Consider the following 24,116-nt stretch of genomic DNA (forward strand, 5'->3'; position numbering starts at 1 on the left):
CTTCAACACTTAGGGCCGACTCAGAAAGTGAGGTCAGAGTTGATAACTGTCCTCGTTTCTTCTTGGTTTGCAGGCGGCTGTGGCAACATGTCACCAAGTCTCTGAAGGAAGGAAACATGGAAGAAGCCACTGAGCACAAACACAGGCTGGAGGAGAGTCAGCGGGTGGAGGAGAGGAAGAGAGCAGCGGATAACAAACCCTGGAAACCAAAATATTTCACTAAGGAGGTACAGATAAATGGCTATGCTGGTGGGGAGGGAGCAGAGCGTACACAACCATAATTGACAGCGCTAAGACTCTGTTTCTGATTGTTTCTGACCGTGGAGTATTTCTGCAGAAAGTACTGAGCGAAGGCAGCGACGCTTGATTTTTACAGATTCTGTTTTAGGCTGCGATGTCGAGATATGATGGCAATTTTAAGAAATATGTAAAGACAAAAAAAAAAACATTTCTTATAGAAGTTTCATACTGCAGCTTTAAGGACAGCAAAGTCAGTGATTTTGAGTTTGTAGGAAGAGGCAGCAACATAATCTGCAAACCTGACCATCTGCAGTCAGTTTCAGAAAACTAAACATTTTTTACTGAACTTAAGAAATGGATCTAGACTTTCAGAAGAAGTTTTATTTATACAGCACTTTTTCAGCAACAAGGCAGTTCAAAGTGTTTTATGAATCAGAAGAAAAATAGAAACACAAGTACAACAGAAGTTTAGTTTTTTTTTTTAAGTTTGTTTTACATTAGTAAAGTATAAATGTTGGTTCTTCATGTTTGATTCTTGTTCTGGGTTGCCAAGTAATCCACAATTTATACTAACAGGATCTAATCCTAAGGTAATGAAACAATGAAAGGGAAGGTTTTAGACATCGGAATGAGGGAAAAGTTGCACACACTGTGCGTAAATATCTAATTTTTATTGCCAATACGGTAACGGACGTTGTGCTTTGTGCAGGGAGACGGTTGGATCTACAACAACCCGCTGTGGAAGTCGACCTGACAGCGGAACAACGCGCCTCCTGCGGATGAAAACCCCGTCCTCCAAGCTGAGGCCTGGCCTCGAGGCGAAGCGGCGCCGTCCTCCACGGACCTTCAGATTCACAGACGGTGGGGACAAACATGAAGCGAGCGAGGTGCCAAAGGGATTTCCTCAACCAACAGAGCGAGCCTTCGGACCCCCGGGACTGAAGAACACTTTTATAGTCTTACTGGTTACAGAAGAATATTTCTATTTTTCACTCTGCGAAGGCCTTTTCTTTCCCACAGTGACGACATTTAGCACTAGTATTAGTTTGACTGGTCATCAGTGTTGAAGCTTTAGATCAAGTCTTCTGTAACACACCATACTGTAGCTGTAAATGACTTCAATGAAGCACTTTTACCAGAGAAAAATTAACTATTTTATACGTCACAGTGGCTTTTAACTCTCTGAGCTTTACAGAAATCTAACCCTATTGAAAGAAGAGATTTAAACTGAAATGTATGACGTTATATCATAGTCTATATTATTACACACTATTTTTGTCTGCACTCTGAATGTATCTGGGCACATTTTAATATTTCTCACCGTAATCGTATCGACTGATTCAACACGTTTTTCCCCTAAACCTTCATTTAGGTTTGAGTCAGACATCTGTCTGAGTGAGACAGATGTCTGTCTCACTCAGTGGATGAAAAACAGCTGCCAAACTGAATATTTCCATTACTACCTCTCATGTTTTTGCTACAAACTTGTTTTCTGGTTCGTTTGTGGCTCAAAGCTCCTGGGTCCACTTCGTCTGTTTTGTATGTGTAACCCCAAGATGACGCTGGTGCAATTAGGCTGCAGCCCCTCAAACCCCCAGCCTCCGCCTGCTCCGGTTTATGCTTCTCCTTGGGTTGCCTGTGTTGATTAATATGGATGAGGCAGTTTGCAGAAACTCTGCAGGGAGAGAGGGGGTTCGCAGGAAGGCTGCCTCTGAAGATGAGAGGATCGACTCCCATCAACCACAGGGGAGAGGAGGATGTGTACTGGTTAATATCACTCAAAGGAGACAAACCGTGTGGCCAACTTCCAGATTTTATAAAATAAAACTAAGGATTTAAACACTCGGATGGTTTCTTTCTTGCTGTGACGATGAGCCCAGCGCCAGTACAACAAACAAATGTCTCATCATCTTTCATTTTCTGATATCTCAGCTCATGGCTTCCTTTCCGCCATAAATAGGAGGTAAAATAAAGTATTTTATATTTTAAAGGGAATCTATTATGAAAAATTTACATTTTGCACATTTTTATATTTCCATTTGGGTCTCTACTGCTTAAAACACCCAGGCATTTTTCACATTAAATTCGTGTTTTCTGTTTTGAAAAATGAGCCGCGTCAAAAGCCTCCTGATTATTACCTTACCTTTCAAAAACCACTTCATGCATTCTTGTTTGTTGGGAAGGAGGCTCCCCTTCTGCTTTTCCAAGATGTACGGCTGTACACTGCGCGTCAGTTTTCAATCATTTACGTGTGAATGGGGGGCGTGGCCAGAAGCGCTTTACTTGGATTTAAAGTGACAAGATGCTGTAAAACAGGATATTCTGGAACCAAAATCTCATTAACCAAGAATGATTTTGTTCAAAAAATAGGAAACTGTTTTGTATAGTTCACACATCTCCTAACTTGTTAAATTAAGCATAATGAGTCATCTTTAAAATCAACCTGAAGGACAGGATGGAAATTTTACATAAAAAATGTGCAGGAGTCCTAATTGCCTTTAGATGTCTTCTTGTTATTAGAGACCATCTGTGTGTGATTTAGGCTCATAAATCCAGCTGTGAAGGCCTCAGAGGTTTTCCCGAGAACATCGGGGAACAAACGGCAGACAGATCAGGGAGAAAGTTGTGGAGAAGTTCAGAGAGTTTTAATTAGAGCAGCAGCCAAGATCCACAGATCAGGACCAGCACTAGATCTGAGCTGCAAGTGTTCCTCTCTGCAGTTTGCTACAAGCATGCAGGGACAGATATGGGATGTTTTCCTTGGGTAGAGACGGGGAAGCTGGTCAGAGTTAATGAACTGATGGACTGAAGTAAATAAGACTCGAGTCAAACACTGGGTCAGCGGTTCACCAGATGTCTGTCGTTTCAAAACGTTTGAAAGTAAACCTCTGTTTTTATTAACACCCACCAGAGATGGACATGTCCCACCCTCAATGAGGGTGTGAATATAGAATAATTTTCTATATTCTGCTCAGGATCAAATTTGTGAGAAATGTTGTTACATGACTAATAAATATTCCGCCAGCAGGAGGCAGTTTAGGTCAGACTCACGGTTAAACGGTGCAACCAAATAAAATTGTTTATAGACAAATTAAACTATAAGTTGGAGTCTGGCTGTCTCATAATTTATAAATAATATCAATGGGAGGGGGGGAGAAAAAAAAAAAAAGAAACATTGTGGTTCAAGTAGATGAGGCAGAAGAAAGAAGAAATTGTGAAGCAGAGAAAAGGGACGAACAGGTGGCGGATAGACAGACCCCTAAATCTACTTGGATCAGAGATTTCACATCCCAGAGTTCTGGTTTCCTGCAAGTTTCTGCTTTAATATTAGGCCATTAGCAGGACTCTTCATTTTGAGCATCAAGTATTAGGGACGCATCTAAAAGTTGCAGAACTCCAGGTTTTAAAGGCTGCAGCCTGAGGACCTTGATTAAGATGATAGGAAATATTTGTGTTGAAACGGCCCTGTTAAAGTTCAGATCTAAATTCAATGGAGAAACTTTGGTGTTTAAGATGCTCTAAATATTTTAACTGAACTTTAAGAACGGGCAAATCTTGCTCGTTGAAAAAATGTGTGCAACTACAAACTGCTTTGTCCTCATGTATGACGTAAAATCCCACTAAGATGCATTATAGTTTGTAATAAAAGAGTAAAAGGTTAAGAGTTTGAAAGGTTTTGTAACAAAACGGCTTCTCATCTCTGGATTAGGTATAACTCCCGCACCAGTTCAGTATTGAAGATTTGTCATATTAAAAGTGCTACAATAGTATCTTTGCTCAAACGTCCCTGCAGATCTTCTGCACGTCACAGTAACGTCTACAGGAGAGGCCGGCGAGTTGCAACAACACGCTTGGTGTTTTCCACAACTAGCAGAGGCTCTGACGCTGATGAAACGAAAGAGGTTATGACATCTTCACATGAAACCAACAGGACATCGGATCATCTCCGACTGATGAAAGCTGGATTACAAATTACACTCGAGCCCAAAATGATGTCGGCTTCCACCAGTGAAGCCAGATTTCAGTTTCATCTGCTGAAAACCGAAAAGAGACATGAAAATCGATACTTTAATTTCTACCTGCAGACCACAAACCTCTGATTGTTTTACAGCACTATCTCCAGTGCTCCCACGATTCACCACAGCTGATTTCAGTGGACAATTAACTGTGGACCCAATCAGGTCCTTCAAAATCGGATGGGGGAGAACGGATATGTCAAACACACAGGAGACTCAAGTTCAGTTATTTACCATCATATTTATAATTGCTAAATAAAAGCATGCACACTTAAAATCAGGAATCAAAACAGAAAAGGAGAACAATTATAAAACTTGTCAAACACTTTTTAGGTCAAAATAATTCAAAACAATATATTTCTCAATCCATTTCAGAAAAAGTTCAGCAGTTAAAACGAAACAAAAACACGACAGGAAGCAAGGATGGATATGACGAGGGATGGAGGACAAATATTAGACATTCACCGACAGACGGATGTAAGACACTGATGGACATTTGGCCAGAAAAGTTGATGGACAAACTGATGCAAGAATGAAAGAAGGGAACTGATGGATTGATGTGACCAGGGAGGAAGAACATATTGATGGATGAACGCAACTTTCAAACTCCGGTACTAGAGTCATTCTGAAACTTCTGGACATAACGGGTGTGAGAGAGACGGGACCCCAGGAAGTTGCAGACCCGTTTTAAAAAAAATAGAGGGTAAGAGAAAAAAAGTCTAAAAGTTTTTCACATTCAGTTTTCTTCTTCCATATTCATCCAGATCTAAAAAGTATTTAACCTTCAAACTTTTTCAGACAATAAGAAAATCTGCTCAATGAAAACTTAAAACATGTTGCAGTCCTGATCTGCAGTCTTCTTTGCACATCAGGAATGTCACGAGGAAAATTCCCCAGCATTCTTGTTAAAAACACCAGCTGAGGATGAAGTCATTCTTCATGCAGATCTGCAGTCAAAGGTGAATGCTGCCATCAAGTGGTTTAGTTTGCACTCACCTGACTCGTCAGAGAGAAAAAACCCAACTTATTTTAAACGCAAACACAGGAGTTCATAAAAACATCACACACAAACATGGCTGTTTTGTTTAGGAGTATATTTGGAGGTGGCACAACTGAACAAAATGTAAAAATGTAAACTCTGAAGGTGAGCGGGGACAAATCGGAGACTGCATCCAACGCAAAGTGTTCAGGTAAAACCGCAGTCGGAAAAGCAACATTTTCATCCGGTTTAAGGAAAAACTTATCACATAAGGAAAAGGAAAAGTACATCACATTAAGGCTTAATCTGAACTCTGTCCTCTTCCTACGAATGAGAATCCAAAAGGACACAATGCAGTTTTAGGCGAAGTGCAACAACACGTCCAAATGTCACCGTTCCAGCAGCCTGAGGCCTCCAGAGGAGACAGTCGGTAAAAACGAGAACAAAGCGATTCAGACGCATTTCAAAGAAAACGATCAGAAAACCTCCCCTTCAGTAAGATGTGGCAAAACAAATAACATCTGCAGGATGTGTTTTAAGTCTCTTGTTTGATAAAAACTGAAAAAAAAGTTCCCAAAGCGTGCATAAAAAGAATCTTTCTGTTTCTGTCGTCATACGAAAACAGTGCAGCGTCCTTTTAAAGAGATGCAGAGCTGTGTCCCAAATCCATACAGCACACGCCCGCTGAAGCCCGTCCAAACTGGAGAAGGGAGACATTTTTAAATAGATGGGAAACAGAATTTTATCATTTTTAAAGGTTTCACCACAAAAAAAGAAAAAAAAAAAAGAAATGTGCTTTTTTACACCAACAAAATCCAGAAATTCCTCCATGTGAATTCTTATAGAACAAAAAAGCTTGGGAAAATAAAAAGAGCATGGCAGACCTGCAAACCTAAAATAACAGAGTATGGGTAGCGGTGTGTAGCACAATATACGGAGAACTGATGTGTGGCACTGTGAGAACGTTCGCTACAAAGACCGAGGAAGTAAACCTGTGAAGAGAAAAGATTTAACAAAATTTGTTTCTATGCTTTAAATATTTTAAGTTCTGGGAAAGTAAACCAAGTACTAATGAAAGACAACAGTTCATGGAATCAAAAGCCAAACCAGTCAGTTGACCACACCAGCTGACAAAAACAGCTTTTTGCCAGCAGTTTGTTGGCAAAACGTTAATCAGCTACACGGTTTCCAGCCGTTTTTACTTTTTGAACGTTCGCTGCCAGCACTGCAAATTTAGCAAAAGATCATCTTGCATTTTAAGCCACTATAATTACTCTTTACTGCAATTGTATTTCCTCTGTGTCTGAGCCAAATGAAGGTGCGTGCTCGGCACACTGTGTATTAGTATAACATCCCTTCTTTCAGCACATGAGAAGGATCAGGTTGAGGTGACGTATTTCAGGGACAAACATTTATTTGGAGAAAGTAACCAGAGGACAAACAGAGCTCCAAAGCTACTGTAACGCAGTAAAATATGGAATAATTACATGGAAAAAAGTGAGACTCATACAAAAAAAAAAAACGTGAGTTGAATATCTGTGATGGCAAGAAAAACATTTCCACTGAATAATCAGGGCATGAAGAATTCAATGGAAAACATCTCTAATTATTTTAGTCAAAATTGATCCTCCGTTTTTAGTTTTATTTTGTGTCATATGCTTGGCGGGAAGAAACCTTAATAGTTTTGAGTTTCATCGGAACAATCCTGAGCTAACAGCCTCAACATCATTCAAGCTACTTTTCTTCTTGTAAGTTATGAATTTTTGAGGTTTCAGTTTGTTTTAATGGTACGTTTTGATAAAGCAACAGATCAGTAACCAGGTTCAAAGTTTCCTCACATGTCCGCCGAGAGCAGCAGGTATGATAAGGACACAGCTCCTTACATTTGGTAATTTATCTTCCCGCTACAACCGATGTTGCTCCTGACAGTCGTCCTCTTTACCAAGGCTACACAAAAACCCTCCTTCACATTTTTGTTGATTTTCAAATCAAAATTTAAAAGCAAAAACAAACAGAAAAGTCTAATCACCATGTGTGGTCAGCAGCAGTTGCATGACAAGCCAAAGTAAAAAGGAAGAATCCAAAAAATGTGAACTGCAACAAGGTAAAATTCTGCAATATAACTCGGCTTTGCTCAATCAAGAGCGCCCCCTATAGCCCCAATTTGCAATATACTTTTTTCTCTACAGCTCACTTGCTTGTTTTTAAAAAGCGTAGCAGCAGAAATATACAATCAATGCAATTTACGAAAAAAAGGGGGAGATGTAAAAAAATTCACATTCAAATTCTTTCAGTGAAATCTGAAGCCCCTCTGTGTAGTTATTGCATTCACTGTTCTAGTTGCTGTCATATAAAAAACAAAAAACAAAACCAAGAGGAAAACCCAAGAACTGCGCATTTAAAAATCACAATGATCCAATATATTACCATCAATTTAGAGATTTTTTTTGTCTTTACAGAACATATTTACACTTTAGGCCAATTTCTTATAGAATTTGTTGGAAACCAAAAGTCAGAGGCAGGCAGATGTTAAGGAGATGAGGATGGTAAAAAGGTTAATATTGCAGATGTTCTGCATGTGGATGGTGACGTTCCTCCATACCGCATACTGTCCTCTGTACACGCGTCAGGAACAAAGTCCTCTGCTCTCCCTCCGGCGTTCCCTCGCTCTTAGCAATGAGTCCCCATGTGCTGCGGAGCGAGGTCGATGGGTCTTTGGTGCAAACGTTCCTCATTCCACGGATCAGCAGATCTCCTGACTGATAATCAGGTCAGTAACAACCCCCCAACACACACACACACACACACAAAAATGTAAAAAAATAAAAATGAATCAAAGTTTAATCAATTAGAGCAGCCCTATGCCTCGCCACATTCAAGTAAAAAGTAGAAAAACAAAACAAAAAACAAAAAAAGCAAGACAGATGTCCTCAGGATAAAACAAACGACGATTCCGGCTAGGCCAGATGTGACGCTTCCTCGATAAATGAGGGCGCTCCCGACCAACTGCCAGGCACACAGCCGCCCTGGTGTTCTTCTTCATTGGTGGTTGGAGGTTTCTTTACGTTCGTGTGAGATCAGAGCCATCTTTATTTTTTGGGGAGTTTCTTGCCCTTCTTCAGGACGAGTTTGTTCTTGATGTGTCCTCGCTTCCTCTTGGCAGTCTGCTCAGAGACGGAACAAAAAAAGACACCAGTGTGATCAATAGGGTGCAATCCAGCCAACAGAACCTTCGGGAGTCCAGAGATAGATAACAATTGTGTGGTTAATTATTATTTCATCAATCAAATCAGCATTGTTTTTGTCGGTATGGTGACAAATTACGTCATAGTGATAAGATATTATTTAAGTTCAAGAAGTACACATCAAATTCAACTATTTGTTAATATTTTACCAGTTTGGTAAAATGGAAATGGAAATTTGAGGCCAATCATCATTTTGATACGAGCCAAAAATGAACATGAGTTTGACATCCTTGATTCAGGGAAATGCAAGCAGAGAAAGATCCAAACAAATCTTTCACTTTCAGTACATGGTTGGATGGACAGATGAATGAGTAGAGAGTTAGAGGGAAGAACGGCGAGTTGACAGGCAGGAGATCAGAATGGATGCACAGATGGACAAATAAAAGGACACATACAGAGACGGTTGGTCGTGTCTTTACGGAAAGATAAACGAACAGATTGGTGAATGAACAGACAGATGAGTGGATGGATACGCAAATGAATGATTGTTAGAACATGGAGAAAAACAGATATATAGATGTGAAACAGATGGACACAATGAACAGACTGACAAGTAGATGAATGGATGGATGAGAGTGAAAAAGGACCGACAGGCGATAAACATCATTGGACGGATAGGTACAGAATTTACACTCCCTAAAACACTCATGCTGATCTGGCCTAACGCACATCAATGTTGTTCTGCACAGGCAATTACAGCTGATGCAGAAACATAACATGTCTTCTTATTAACGCAGATGTGTGTGGATCATTGGAGTAAATTATCGAGCGCATTACAGAACTCAAACTACAGCTAAAACCATCTCTTCTGAAAAGAAACACTCACCTTCTTGGAGGTGTACTTCTGCTTGGACACCACGCTGCGGAGCTTGTGGTCCAGAGCCTCTCTGTTCTCCAGCTTCTTCACCTTGTAGATCCTGACGAGCCAGTGCTCGGAGGTAAACGCCTCCTCCAGGTGCTTGAACTTGATGTCCTTGTTGCCGATCTCGGCGTTGCGCGTCCGGTCGAAGCCAGGCGGAGTTCTGAAATCCAGCTGGAAGAAGAACAATGATTTTGTTAAAGCTTTCCTGAGATTTTAAACTCAACTCTACTTCGTAGCCCAAATATTTAGCATATGGCTTTATAAAAGCATTTAATGTTTTACATAAATGTAGTCATCTAGTTGCCCAACTAATAAGAAAGGTTTGAAAAAAAAACAATAAAGATAGACATTTCTTCAGATTTTTATTAATCTGTACCGTTGAGTAGGGATTGAAAACACACTGGTCACTAAATGATGTAAAATATCAGGCTCACAAGAGAAAGACGAGATTTTACCAAAACTTCATAAACAAAATGTTAATAAATTTGCCACAAGAACCAGTAAAAGTACAAATTTCTCTCTTTGCAAGGCATTCTCCAACCGTCAAGGTTTCACAAATAATAACCTGTAATCAGTGTAGAAAGATTTTGTGTAGTTTGACAGTTTGAAATACTGCTGGATCTTTTATGAAGTGGTGCTCATACGGATAACAGCCTTAAAAGCTCTTTGGGTGTTTGCACACACACTTTGTTCAGAGCAGAATAATCCCGTTCTGACTCTACAAGACTAAGCGTTTTAGATTTTGATCAAGAAACGTTTAAATTAAATTCTGAATCCTTAGGAAATGAGTGGAAAAGCTTTTTTAATTTACTACAAACGACAAAATTAATTTGCAAAGTATTGCCCTGACAGCAACTGGATCACAACAATCACAAAGGCCTTTCACAGGAAAGATGTTCGCATAATATCTCAGGAATTTAATGACTTTCAGTCATTTGTGTAACTACCAGAGATAAAATTATGAAATTTTCCTCTCTGTTTGGACCAGAAATGTTAAGAGTATAAGCTTCTCGGCTTCCAACATTTGTGTAAAGCCATAACATTACAATTTTTCTTAGAAATTAAATTTTTTGTCTGGTTTTCTATGAACTGAACTAAAGATTTATCTCGTCCATATAGTTCAGTTCTGAAATGATCTACAGGTGTTTTGTTTGAAGTTTGTACATTAAACTACAGAGGAGAACATTTATAAATCAGCTAATTTTTATTTTCTTTGAACTACTCAAATTCAAAATTTTCTTGCTGATCCCATTTGTACATTAATGGCTCCACATCGGACTTGTGTTGGTCCACTGTGGGTTCTGTTAACTTTTACCAACACATTCAGCTGGACTCAGATTAATGTCTCAACTCCTAATTCGTTGGATAAAAACATCTAAAATAAAGCTGCATCCCAAAGTCGCTGTGCCAAATTAAAACAGATTAAAAATAAAAAACACGGCAGAAACTTAATTGTAAAAGATAAACAGTGTGTGATAACACTTTGGAGTTTCCCCTTGAGCAACAAATCCATTACATTTTTTGTTTGAGCCACTCAAACAACCTCTTGTGTCTGTTACTCGGCTCTAAAAGCCTTTGACGGCTCGTCCTTCAGATGCTGCTGCGTCCTTTCTGCCTCTAATTTCCGAGCTACGGTTACATTCAACATTGTGTTTTTCCTCTTTCTATCTGTGCCCCAGTTGATTCATCTTATCAACTGTGATTCATCTTATTTCTGTTCTCTCTCTGCTTCAGAGGCCAAATATTGTGAAATATTAGAAATGGAGTCTCAGTGTTATCGTGCCAGCCACAGATATTGAAAACCTCACTATCAGTCGGCCTTGTAGCTGCATATCTTTTCTTGGGATTTACACTTTCTAAACATAAAAATAATCCAGGGCACTATTTTTATTGTTGCAATTATTTCTTTATGTTGCCATTTCCAATCACACTGAAACAACGGAGGGTGAAGGTGCCACGGTTTGTTTTGTTCAGCAGTAACTCAATTTGTCGTCGCATTGTATTGTGAAGGTTGTCATCTACAGTTATTTGTTTCAAACCGCAAATTCCCACGACTCCATAAACTGTATAGCTAAGGTTTTTTTCATTTAATGTCTCAACTACTATTTTTTTCTTTCACTGTTTGTCACCATGAGAACATCAATAAAACCTGTGCTTGTCTTTCAAAATATGATTGTGTAGTTAATGAGTCATGATGTTTCAGCTGCTGCATTGAAGTAGCTCATTAAATAGAGGTTTGTTGTTAGGCTCACGCAGTGAACAGAGACAGATTCATAGTCAAAAGTCCGAGGTAATTTCTACTTTTTAATTTCCATATTCTTCATTCTTAGCATCAATAAAGAAATGTTTCAATCTTTTTTTTTTTATAATGTTTCAATCTTTTTTTTTTTATAAGGTATTGCATTTCTTCACATCACAATAGTTTGTGGTATTATAATAATGCCACAAAGTATTGAGATAAAACCTGAAGTCCACTTGAAGTGACTGGCTTGGTATATTCCACACAGAGCATCAGTAAAGTATGTTTAGGATACACCATGTTTCTCTTAGTTTTATTTCTTCTCAGTGATGTGAAACTCTAATCTGCTCCCCAGACGCTCTCCTTCCATCTTCACTTCGGTGTTTTGTCTCTCCTGATAATATTATGAGTTGCTCTGAGCTCCACCCGTCTCTCTCTCTCTTTTTCTCTCTCTTTTTCCCTCTCTCCTGCAGCTGCATTGATTCAGCCCAACTTGTAGGCTGAGCTGCATCTACAGCAAGGATGTAAGCACCTGGCAGGGCGGATATCCCATTCCTCCACCTGAAATCTGCCACGGGAAGCAGTGACAGATTTTTAAAAAGGTTCCTCCAATCCCTCATATTTTGTCTGACAGCCTCCAACACCACATGCCCCCTAAAGCAATTCCTTTAAAATCCCTTTCTGTCAGCCTGCTCTGCTTTGAAACTTCAGTGGCAGGAATCCTTCACCTTTAGTGCTGGCAGATGCCTGTTATTTCCTGCTGAAACCGTGTACTCTAAAATAGAGTGCGGCCGCTCCCTTTGATTGGTGACGGCAGCCGCTTGTTAGGTTTTGATTGCGCCACAGAACCGGAGCTCATTATTTGTAGCCGTGAAGTGGATCATAACACCAATAAAAATTAATCTCCTGGGAGGGAAATTGTTCCTGAGACTTAACCCGTCCCCCAGCAGGTGAAGAAACAATCTGCTGAAATGACTTTTTGTTGACGTTGGTCCCTCACCTGCATCTCCCCAAATCGATAATACGACATCTTGTACATGAGGCAGTTGAGCAGAGTCGGTGAACCGGCTTTGTCCACTCTGAACTCTCCCTGCGGAGTGAAGTAGTCGCTCTCCTGAAAAACAAAAGGAAGCATGAATAATCAGAAAACAAACCCGTAACTGAGCACGTTATTCGCATATTTATTCAACCGTCTTGTTTCAACTTCCAGACTTGAAAGGCATCCAAGAGCCAGAAGCAAATTTAGTTTTATTTATAAAGAGAAAAACTAAAAAGTTTAATTTTTGAATGTTTGTTGAATGATCAAAAGAAGGTGGAAATGTTTCACAGATCATGAAAATATCAAATTATTTCTCATTAATTTTCTCTAGTTGAAGAAAAATCTTAGTGTGCATGCAAAAGATCAGCACAAGGGAAATGCATCAGAAGAAAAACTTTTCTGATTAATGGTTTTAATCGTGCATTATAGTGAGTATTAATTTTAATACATTCAATGAATGAAAAAGGAATGTACAAAAATGTAATGTAAAAATAAACATTGGTTTACTTTATATAAGAAGCTATTTTCATTTTAGCTAAATCCTGAAATCCAGCAGGCAGGCAAAGAATCTTTTTGTGAAAAGTTCAAACCCAAATATCAGTTCAAGCTGCATTTTATCAACATTGAATAGAATACTGGATTATGGATCCAGTGGATGCCAGGTATCCACAGAAGGTATGGAGCACAGCTGCCATAAATCCACAAATATTTAAAACACCATTTAAAAACACTTATAAGTGCCTGTTGTAGTTCAGACACTAAGAACACCTTCATAAGCATCAATGCGCACACTGGAAACCATCTTGGCAAAAGCTAATGTCTGCAGTTGTGCTTATCTCTGCTCTTGGGGTTTACAGCCAATCACCACTGTAGAAAATAAATGTCTCTCCTGGATTGGCTTCTTTGGAAACCCAGCCAATCTTGAGTCAGGTACCACTTTCTTTTGACTATTTTAGATATGCTTTAGGATAAAAAAAGAAAATGAGCAAATCTGCAAACTTTCCACACATAATTAGGAGTCAAGTTGTTCAGAAAATCCCTAAAATGACAGGAACCCACTGTTTTCGTAGGAGCTTGGTTGCCAACAACCCTAATAGACTTGGGCAGCTTCACACCAAACTGACGGCTATAATGTTCATGAAGGCCGAACTGCTGAACTGAAAGATGTTCAGTTCACTGGTAAAGATGTTAAATCTTCTGTCAGCAATGCCGTTTTTTTGAATCAAATCAGGCAAAAAAAAAAAAAAAAAAAAAACGAACCCAGCTTCCTTCAAGTCTAATAATGCGTCTTCATTCATCTGAGTCATCAGAGATGCATGTTTTCTTTTTCTTGTGGCCATTTCCAACATGAAACATCAATCTCTCACGCTGTTGCGTTTTTGTTCACAGACAGTTACCGCCATCCCTCACTCACTCACCCTGATGTCTTTGGGGTGCTCCCCTTCAGCGATCCTCACCATCCACAGGAACTTGTTTATATCGTCGCCGGAGTAGCCGATTACTCCTCCGAATATGATCAGCACGTAATCCACATCCAGTGACCTCATAATCTCGTAGGCCGCGCTCTCATTGGACGACATGGCTTTCCCCACCTGAAAACATCAACAACTGGAGTTAGACTTTAATTGGCGTTTCCTGTTTTGAAAAGACGCCAGGCTTCAATACTGCAGGGGCAGAGAGGAGAATTATTGAACAGAAATACAATCATGTATTCTCTGTAATTACATTTCCTGTGGATAGACGCTGCAGAGACGAGAGACAGCAGGTAGAAAACAAGACGGAGCAGAGCTGGAGGGCTTTAAGATTTAACTAAGAGATGAAAACATTTGTCTGCATTCTGCAGTTTAAAGAAAGAAAAATAAATCAAAGCTGAAAAAATCTGACAAGAATTGACTTAAATTTCTCTCATTGAAAATTCGGCAGAACAAGTTTAAACAAGTGATGATGCATAATGTGGCAATTACATAAAAACTCACTGAAGAGCTGCAAACGATTCAGTTGCAGGAAGAGGAATGCATTCGTGTCTCTGGATAAAAGAACAACATTAGACAGAAACAGGGAGTTTTTACCAGAGCTATATGACTGTTGTTCCATGTGTTGTTATCAACAAGTGTGGTTCTGTTGGCCATGCCAGCTATCTGGTATCCGTAGTCCCACCATGACATCACGCGCGCGTGCTCGTCTGTATTCTGTCTCAACCAATAATAAGCCTCTCGGAAGTCGTCAAGAATATTACGAGTCCTAAAGGGAAGAAGGAAAACAAGTAATCACACCGACAGGAAGGAGGACTGTGCAGAAAAGTGTCGATATCTCCTGAGGTTTACAAATTTTCTTGTGTTACAATCACTAACCGAATGCGACCTGGGCACATCTGAATTCTATTTTGCCCATAACTTCATAAAACTGATCAAGTAGAGACAGATGTGATAGAAAGTATCTATGGACGTAAATTTTTCAGTCTTGCCCAAAGTTTTCATCCGGACCTGGACTTTGACTAGGCCACTTGAACCCGAGTACACTTTTATGGAAACTATCCCACGACAGCTTAGGGTTGCTGTCCTGTTGAAAGGCAAACCTCTGCTCTGGTCTCAGCCTCAAATGGGAAAACACATCTCAAAAACGTTGTACTGTTTTAATTCTCCATCATGATTCTACTCTTTGTGTTTGCAGCCAAATATCCCAATACAGACGTTAAAGTTTGCTTTTATAATGTGAAAAAGTTCAAGGCAATTTATGCCTGCAGGAAATATTCATGTTTTAAAACCAGGTGCTTCTTCACAAAGAGGTTTCCATCTTAATGAGACTTATTTGCATAAATAAGGGACATATTTAGTTACGGTGTTGAATCAAAATGGCAACATCTTATACAAATAACTCTTCATAATCAATTAATAAGGTGTTGGTTATTAAATTTACCTCACGAAGACAAGTTAATTAACCACATGGTTTATTCATTCCATTAAATCTGTGCGTGTGTATGTGTACAAACGTGTGTGTATGCATACATCCAAAACGAAGAAGCAAATCTGACAGGCATGTAGCCAAGAATAGCATGATTAAACAATTGTCTGTGCTCCTACAGCAACGTTATAAATTTATGCATGAGAACTTGTGGGTCCACCATTTAGCCTTCAATATTTCTTCCTAGGGACTTTAAAAGAATAATTAGGCCTTTGAAGCATGGCAGAGAGAATAATATATGAGCTTTTTACAAATTCAGAGAAGGTCCACTGGTGTTTGCGTTAACCTACAGAATCCATGTTAAACAATATATCATATCTTCCAGGGACACATCAATATTTCGATACAGCTCATGAAATATACATGTGCATGAACCCAAAGCTCTGTGCAGTCCTGCATACATACACATGTGCTAACTTGCAAACAATACATTCAAATTGGTCTTGGTGCAGTATGAACCATCAGAGCTGCTGGCAGTTATGGGATCTCCAAAAACAGAGCGACGCGTGGCTCTCACCCGTCATGGTTGTATGACGCCAGCACCACGCTGGGACTGGAGTAGGCATTGCTGGTCACCCAGGTGCAGTGGACGGCGAACATCATGAGCAGCATCAGCATGAGCATGGTGACGATGGACTTGATGTTGGGACCCAGACCTTCCTCTGCCTTCTCCTGCTCAGACACATGCTTGCGCACCTTGCCCGCCTGCAGGGGGAGACACGCGCTCTCATTACAGACGAAAAAATCCAAAGGCTTCCAGAGATATAAATTATTTAATGACATGCATTATTAATTCGTCTAAATGAGCGAAGTCTTTTGGAGTGTCCACAGCTTTTTTGTGCTGTGTGAAGACGTGTCAGAGAACTGCTGCGTAAAACGCTATGATGAGTTAATATTATTTTACAGCTGAAAATCATGGCTCACCTGCAGAGGAAGACTGTAAACTGTAAATAAGCACAACTCCATCCTCTGAGATGAAAACGCAGAGTTTAAATCAAGAAAGAAAAATGTAAATGACACAAAAATCAGATATTTCCGGGTGGTGAGATGTTAAACTGAAACTAACACATGTACTGCTATTGCTGCTTTTCCTATAAAACATAAAGCAAAGTGTAAAAAAAAACTGGCTGTGGTTTTTGTGAAACCAGCCTGCAGCTTTTGTGAGGAAGAATAAACGTAAAACTAAGATTTATCGCACAATCTAAATAGTTATGCTGCTTAAGGCTCCCAGAGCAGGAAGACTTGAAATTTTTTTAGCAATTTATTTTTTCTTGCTACTTTCCAACGATGCAATATTTGCCGTTTCTGCTGGAATTTACTCAGAGTTCTGTGTTCTTTCTTCCAAAGATACAGATCCCTGGCTCAGTTCTTCCATGTCTCTTATTTTACAGCCACTGATGGAGATTCTGCTGGCATTAGCACCGTTTATCTCGTCTGTTTTGTTCCTACAGAAAGTACTCTAATTTCCCTGCTTTCTTGTTTGGCAAGGTCTCTTTCTTGGACAGAATCTAAAAACTATTACTATTAGCAGCTTCTTTTTCCACTAATGCACCCTCTTTTATGATTTTATGTTAAGTTGCTACTGCTGCTATTCACTCGATGGATTTTATTTCTCATAGAGAGTACTCTTGACTCAAGTGTTCCTTTTGTTTTAGTCTCTCCTTTCTGTTGACATCAGCTATGTAAGTGTAGATTTTTCTCACTCATTGCAGTCGTTTCAAAACTCATCCAAAAAGCTTCTTTACTTATGCCATCAGGTTTGTTAATAGCACTAATAAGGTCTTTTAAGGTCACCCGAGTCACCGGTCCTACCATCCATTCAGTTCAAAGTTTGAGTCTTTTTCACTTAACTGAAACTTGATGTTTTGATCACGTCTCAGGTGTGAAAGGCTATTAAACTGATTCAAGGCAGCAGTGTAGGTGTTAGAAAGATGAAACCTGAGGCCACGTCCTCTGCTTAGACTTGCTTTATCACGGTTAACATAAAAAGCTTCTTTCCCTCCACTCTAGAACCACCTTCCCTATCAAAAAAGCGCATGTTGTTGCCTTCTAAAGGCTGTCATTGTCCTGCAGAAGTAGATGAACTGCAAAGACCATATAAGCCGGATCTTCAGTGTTGGGTCAGCATTTTGTGCAGCTGCTGCTTAGTTTCTCGCTGAACTGGACTTGATACTTATCCCATCTGAGTAGGTTTGGTTGTTTTACCCTTGGCTTGAACCAGTATTGGACAGCGGGGTTCGCTTTAAAATTCCCCGGAATACACACTCCTGCTTGGATACTTTCAAAATACAAGAGACGTAAAATAAGCAACCTACCTTAAACATAAAGTCTAACACTAAGCTCAGGATGTGGCTGTTCGTCATCTTTCTCACACCTACTGTGCAGCCTGGAAAGGTTACAAGTCTGACACTTAGAAACCAAAGTCTAGACATGAAGGAGTGTTTTAGATCAGAACTGAGATCTCGTCAAAGAGGTGTTGTCCAGATTCTTGGTAATTAAGCACTTCGTCTTTCTTTTTCTTTCTGGTAGAAGGTGATCCTGTTCCAGAGCTTCTGTGTTCTGCAGGATGAATTCACTGAGAGTTATTGGTATCATTAACTTTGTTTACTCTGTACTACTATCCTATGAGTAAGACTTCCTATTCGGTGCTTCTGTTCTTAGCCATGTCTCCTTGATGAAATAATACATTATTTTTCCATTTTCAGAGAAAGTACTCTATGCATCAGAGTCTTTTGTTTTTCTTTCCTACTGAAAGTCCTGTTGATTCACTGTTTCTGTGTTCAGCCATTCCTCTGGGAGTCTTTGGTTAAAAAAAATGGCTGCCTCAAAAATGTCTTTTTGAGGCTTCCTCACAAAGACAACTGGCATGGATCTAAATATGACTGGTTTTGTAATTTTCTTTGAAGTAGACTATGTAATTGGATACAGATTAACAATGTCCTTCCGTCCATCCATTTTCTGTACACCCTTGTCTCTAATGGGGTTGGGAGGGCTGCTGGTGCCTATCTCCAGCAAATGGGTTCATCCTGGACAGGTTGCCAGGGCAAGATTGACAATATGAATGCCATAATGGATTGATTTTAATCCAATCCTAAAAACTGGATCCATTTGTCTAGCAACGTGCTTTGATATAATATTGCATTTAGCTAAGCTATAAGCCCATTTGAAATGAACAGAACCTAAATTGTGGCAGTTTACTGGCATTTGTAATGAGATCTCGAGCTGCTGTGCGTGATAAATGTTTGGCTTTCTGATTTGATGAGAAGAGCTTGTACTTTCTTCACAGGTTGCTCTTGTGGAACAGACCCATTACCTTGATTAAACCGCCTGAATAAATAAAACTTAATTAAGGGCCTAACTAACCGAATGTAAACAGGACTACTTCAGAGGACAGAATCCTTTAACAAACAAGATTTCTCAGGACGGCACGTTGGTGATGCTGAATGGTTTGCTCATAAAAGTGTTTACGGTCTCCCTAAATTAAGCTGTCAATATAAACAATGCTTAAATTCTAATGTTCTGTTTCATTCAATGTATTTAATGCTTAATTAGATGCTCTCAATTACTGCGTGTGCATGCTATATATGCAGAGTAACATGTATTTTTATAGGCATTTACTTGGTTTACAAGACTTGTTCCTTAAACATAAATACCTCCAGGAAAGCGTTACTGGGGTTGTGGGGTGGGAAGAACCTTTCCAGGTCTTATTTTTTTAATTACTGTTGTGAAATGATTCGAGAACGCGCTTCTAAATTCAACAAAGTGAGCCGACTAAGAGGATGGAAACAACATGAACTGTAGCAGCCGAGTCATTGCTGAATCACAGTTTGCTCAAACAGTCGGGGAGCAAGGAGAGATGTGTCAATACATTCACACTGCAAAGGTTGTGATGAAACCTCAGCAGTTCATTAACACCCAAACATACAGGTGCATCCAAGTCAGTTTATTTCTGCTGAAAACTCAACACAGTTAGGTTTAATATAGATCTATTGCACAAAATTTGGTATATTTGAAGTGTTTGTTTTGAATTATGTTTTTTTTTTATTAGTCCTATCAAGGACTTGTAAAGACCAACACAGAAATGTTGACCTCCGAATAGCCGAATACAGTATATGTAAACAAAATTGTTTGTAATGCTCTATACAGTCACTGGGAATACTGATCACATGACAATCCAGCAGACAGTTATTGACACACAGAGGCTAACAAGCTTTAAGGAGAAGTTGATTTCTTGGTCCAGCTGGGCTTGACACCGACCCTCACTGCCAAAAGCACCAACACTGGCCTTAATGATGATCAACCTGTCTGGTCAGTAAGGTGGCTTCACCATTTATGTCATTTTTAGATTCAAGTATTAACTTTCTCTTAAACATTGCCATCAAAGACAACACAAACACTGGTAATATTTCACATTGTGTGCAATTAGTTCCCTTTACTTTTGAATTACTACAAAAATAAAGCTCTGGGTTTTTCCAGCAAGACTCGCCTTGTCATAAAGATTCCCAGAGTTCCTCTTGTCGTCCTCGTCGCTGCTATCTTCAGCAGGCGGCTTCTCCCTCTTGGTGTCGTCTCCCATGTAATGCTCAAAGACGCTGGAGAACGCCACAGCAGACAGCATGCACACCACCGGAGTCAATGTCAGCATGAGCCTCACCATTACTCCAGCAAAGTACACTGCACTGATGGCGTATAGGGCCACTGGACAGGCAGAGAGAAGAGAAAGGAGGGTAAGAAATCGTTTGAAGCAGAACAAAAAGGTCAGATGAGGATAAACAAGGTCTGAATGTAGCTGAACAGAGATAAACCTGCAAAATAAAGAGACTGGGCAGTAAATGTCGGGCAGCATAATCAGTCTTTGCATAACCCTGAACAGAGAGTACAATGGCTGAACATTATCCTTGCCCAACCTGCTCTATAGGTGCACGGCTAATCAATAACTGTTATTGGTTAATTAGCTGCTGAACAGAGGCAGACTGCAATGATCCTTTTCTTAAGAACTAAAAATCTGCCATCCTTTGGGGGCCCCAAGTGTCTTTCACTGCAAACACAAAAAGTTTTGTGAAGATGCAGTCAGTCGGTCGGTCTGCTTAAAAGCTTAAATAACTTAACACTTAACAAGCAGCTGAGTCACACAACAGGAGGCTGATTTATAACCCCATGCAAATCAAAAATATTCTACCAAGGCATGTAAGGACAACCAATATCCACTGCAGAATGAGGGCTTTCAGTTCCATCCTGACATAAATGAAGACCCTGTGGTGGAAAAACATTTATTTCATCAAGAACAATGAAGCACCTGTCAGCCTAAAGTTCACAAAAACTCCTCAAGCTAAAATATGCCTTCCAAACTGCCAAGATGTGAGTAACGTGACACTGGCTGCTGGAAGGAATAAAACGTTTAGCGCAACCTCTAATGTGAAACTTTTCTACTACATGCATCTACATAAAAAATTTTCATATTTCACATATACATCAATTGCCAGATTTTGTTCCAAGAATCATTTGAAATTCGAACAGTAAAGGAAAAGATTAACATGCAGCAGGGCTTGCTGCAGTCTGTTATTAATGTCAGTCTCAAAGTATATTAGGGAAGAGAGTTTGTTACACGAAGCTTCTCTGTGTTTCTTCTGCAGCAGGTTTTGTCGAGTGGATTTGTACGAAACTGTAAATGTCACTTTAGTTTCACACTATTCAAAATCGGTTACCACAACTACATATAATTAATGATGTTGACAGTATTAATGAGTCGGCATTAATACTTTTAGGCAAGAAGTAATAATGGATGTTTTCTTCCTTCCTTGCTGTGTGAGCATAAAGTGTAATTGATTGACTAGTGGATAAAGCTTCTGATTGACTATTAAATGAGCCTGATTATGAATGATTTTCAAAGTTTGATGTGGTCTTAAGAATAGGAATACTTCAAATTAGGTGAAGACAAACTACAGGTTGGAACAGTCTGAAATGTTTCACTACAAACCACAGAACAACAAGAGCAAAGCACAGAGAGCTGCTGCTGAGCCCACAGAAAAACAAAACCATCGCAAGTTTTTTTTTTTTTTTAAGCTAGTAACTGATATATAGAAAACTTTGATATGTTTATCCCTACACATTTCCCCTAAATAAGTGTTTCTAGAAACATCTGATTCTCAATTTGCTTTCCCCTGTTCTAAATTAATTTAAGACCAAATGACATCAAGAACATCAATGATGAACCAAAATGACAAATCTATAACTGGCTGCACATAAATACTACATGCAGCCAGTTTATGAAAGTCTCAAGCTACATAAGCTGCATTAGGGAGGCATAGTCTGAATGTAATATTTAGAATAAAGGGTCTGTAGGAGTTTAGTCTTTTGGATAATTAGTTGAGACATTTTTCTTTGTTTGCAACAAGTTTACTGATTTATTTTTTCATGCTGAAATTGATTGCCAACAACAAACACAAGAACACTGAATAATATCTGCAATTAAACTGTGGTGTGTTTGGTCTTAAACTCAACAGGAGAGGTTTTCCAGAGCTGAAGAAATGGCTGCATGTAAGACAACCAGCTCCGTCTCTTAATTATCTACACCACAGAGCTGTATGTTGGTTTGAGTTCTGCTTGTAGCTGGTTTGACATGTTGAAAGCAACCCGGGCAGCTGTATTGAGCTCTACTATTATTAACTTATGAGCAAACATTCTGTATTCTATCTGGCTTTGTCTCTGACTGTGGTTTTGAAGGTTTCTCACTAACTGACAAAACAAAGATACATTCTCACTATGTGCAATAGTAGACAATAGAAGCCTACAATACGTTAAGGGCTGACCAATTTTTATAACTTCGTCTAAAGTTTGATAAAATCCAAAGTTTGAAGATCATATAATCAAAAATAAATCTTCTAAAGCATTGAAGTCATCATTGTTTATTCCTCATAAACATCAATACCTGTTTGATTTATTAAAAATATATGGAGTACATCTCAGCTCGTCTGAAAATAATGGATTCAGCATCGCAGTTTTTAGCAAAATAAAAAATATTTGCAGAAACCAAAGCAGGAGTAAATAAACTGAAAGCAGCAGAAGCAAAATACACAGACAGCTCACATTGCAGCTCAACGCCACAGGTCAAATTAAGGTTTTATGATGTAAATATTTAAAATAAATAAATAAAATAAAAATCTTCGCACCGAACACGCGTTCATCATTGATGTTCTTGATGCAAAACCAAAGGCCTGCTGGGAAGGTGCAGACCAGGATGTGCAGATCAAAGAAGAAGGACACCCACGTGGTGGGCTGGTGCTCCGACACCGATGCAATGATGGGGATGTGGATCTTAGCGTAACTATGGAGACATGAGAGGAGGAAAACACAGACAGGTTATAATTATAATTTATGCACCCTCCCTGAAAACAAAACAATTACACAACAGATCTTCTGATCAAGGATAAAATATGAAGAATCATTTCTACTCTGTATACTAATCAGATTTAATATGATTATGGTAAATCAGATTGAATTAACTCTAATTTCAGATTTCATTTAGCCAAAAATGAAAACTGTCAATAGCTTTTGTGCACACAGTGAAAAGAAAAGGTATTTGGCCCTTAGATATTATTTGTGTTTTTGCCATTTTTGATCACATTTAATGTTTAAAAATCTAAGAAATTCTATAATATGAAATAAAGAAAACTTGAATTAATGCAGTTTACATTTAGAAACTAAAATGGCTCTATGTAAGAAAGTCTTTATTAAATTATAAAACATCTGATTAACCACATTTTTAAATCACTTTCATAGCGATGTTGAAGTCTGATTATCTTATGAATGTTTTATTCTTCAGGTCTGCAGTCAGACCTGAAGAATAACCCTTTCTTCACGTATTATTGCAGGTATTTATTTGCAGAAAGTGAGAAATGGTCAAAATAATGAAAAATATGCAGCGCTTTCAGACCTGAAATAATGCAAAGAAAACAATCTAATTTTCAGTTAGAAAAACAAAAGTAAAGTTTTAACTCAGGAAGAGTTCAGAAATCAATATTTGGAGGAACAACCAGGAGGTTTTCAATGGGGTTCAGTGCAGTGGTCTCTGTGAGCAGGATCTAAAAATATTATTTTAAATATTCAAGCGGTTTGATGTTGCAGCTTGAAAAACTAGGATAGCAGATTTTCTTTCTGGAAGCACAGAGCTTAAAAAAACAGAACAAACAAAATATCCCCATTTTCCTTATTTCAGCAAGTTAGAGTTTAAGGGATTGCTCGCTTGTGCTGGAAAAATCCCACACTTTGCAGAGCATCTGGAGAACAGGAAGTGCCTCGTGCATTGTTCAACACGGCATGGATCAGCAGCGTTTTTCCTCCAGGGACGATGCAGGACGGCTTTGTTGCCGTCTCAGAAAACAAATGCACACACGCTGTTGACTGGACAAGTGTTCCATCGACAGGTGGGAGTGTGAAGGTCAGCAGAGCTTACCCGGTGTCCCAGAGTGAGTAGAAGCGACCGCTCCATGGAGCAATGTATCCTGCAGACAGGAGAGACGATCAATAAGGTAATGC

At 39.2% G+C, this 24,116-nt stretch overlaps 2 protein-coding genes across 2 annotated transcripts in view; one reads left to right on the forward strand and one right to left on the reverse strand.

Moving 5' to 3' along the window:
- LOC129374989 (oxysterol-binding protein-related protein 10-like) overlaps nucleotides 1-2,083 on the forward strand; it is a 75,177-nt gene extending 73,094 nt beyond the window's left edge. The window contains 2 exon segments of the mRNA XM_055053725.1: nucleotides 74-227; nucleotides 950-2,083. Of these exon segments, the coding sequence (XP_054909700.1) occupies nucleotides 74-227; nucleotides 950-994 (199 nt within the window). The 3' untranslated portion in view covers nucleotides 995-2,083.
- A 3,250-nt stretch (nucleotides 2,084-5,333) lies between these two features.
- LOC129374990 (dolichyl-diphosphooligosaccharide--protein glycosyltransferase subunit STT3B) overlaps nucleotides 5,334-24,116 on the reverse strand; it is a 90,473-nt gene continuing 71,690 nt past the window's right edge. Inside the window, exons 8-16 of the mRNA XM_055053726.1 lie at nucleotides 24,034-24,082; nucleotides 22,751-22,905; nucleotides 20,068-20,279; nucleotides 16,099-16,286; nucleotides 14,690-14,861; nucleotides 14,039-14,212; nucleotides 12,582-12,695; nucleotides 9,307-9,513; nucleotides 5,334-8,399 (exon numbers count right to left, since the gene is read on the reverse strand). Of these exons, the coding sequence (XP_054909701.1) occupies nucleotides 8,325-8,399; nucleotides 9,307-9,513; nucleotides 12,582-12,695; nucleotides 14,039-14,212; nucleotides 14,690-14,861; nucleotides 16,099-16,286; nucleotides 20,068-20,279; nucleotides 22,751-22,905; nucleotides 24,034-24,082 (1,346 nt within the window). The 3' untranslated portion in view covers nucleotides 5,334-8,324. The remainder of the gene's footprint in view (nucleotides 8,400-9,306; nucleotides 9,514-12,581; nucleotides 12,696-14,038; nucleotides 14,213-14,689; nucleotides 14,862-16,098; nucleotides 16,287-20,067; nucleotides 20,280-22,750; nucleotides 22,906-24,033; nucleotides 24,083-24,116) is intronic.

Source organism: Poeciliopsis prolifica, unplaced genomic scaffold (assembly GCF_027474105.1).
Source record: "Poeciliopsis prolifica strain line A6 unplaced genomic scaffold, Auburn_PproV2 SCAFFOLD038, whole genome shotgun sequence".
Lineage (NCBI taxonomy): Eukaryota > Metazoa > Chordata > Actinopteri > Cyprinodontiformes > Poeciliidae > Poeciliopsis > Poeciliopsis prolifica.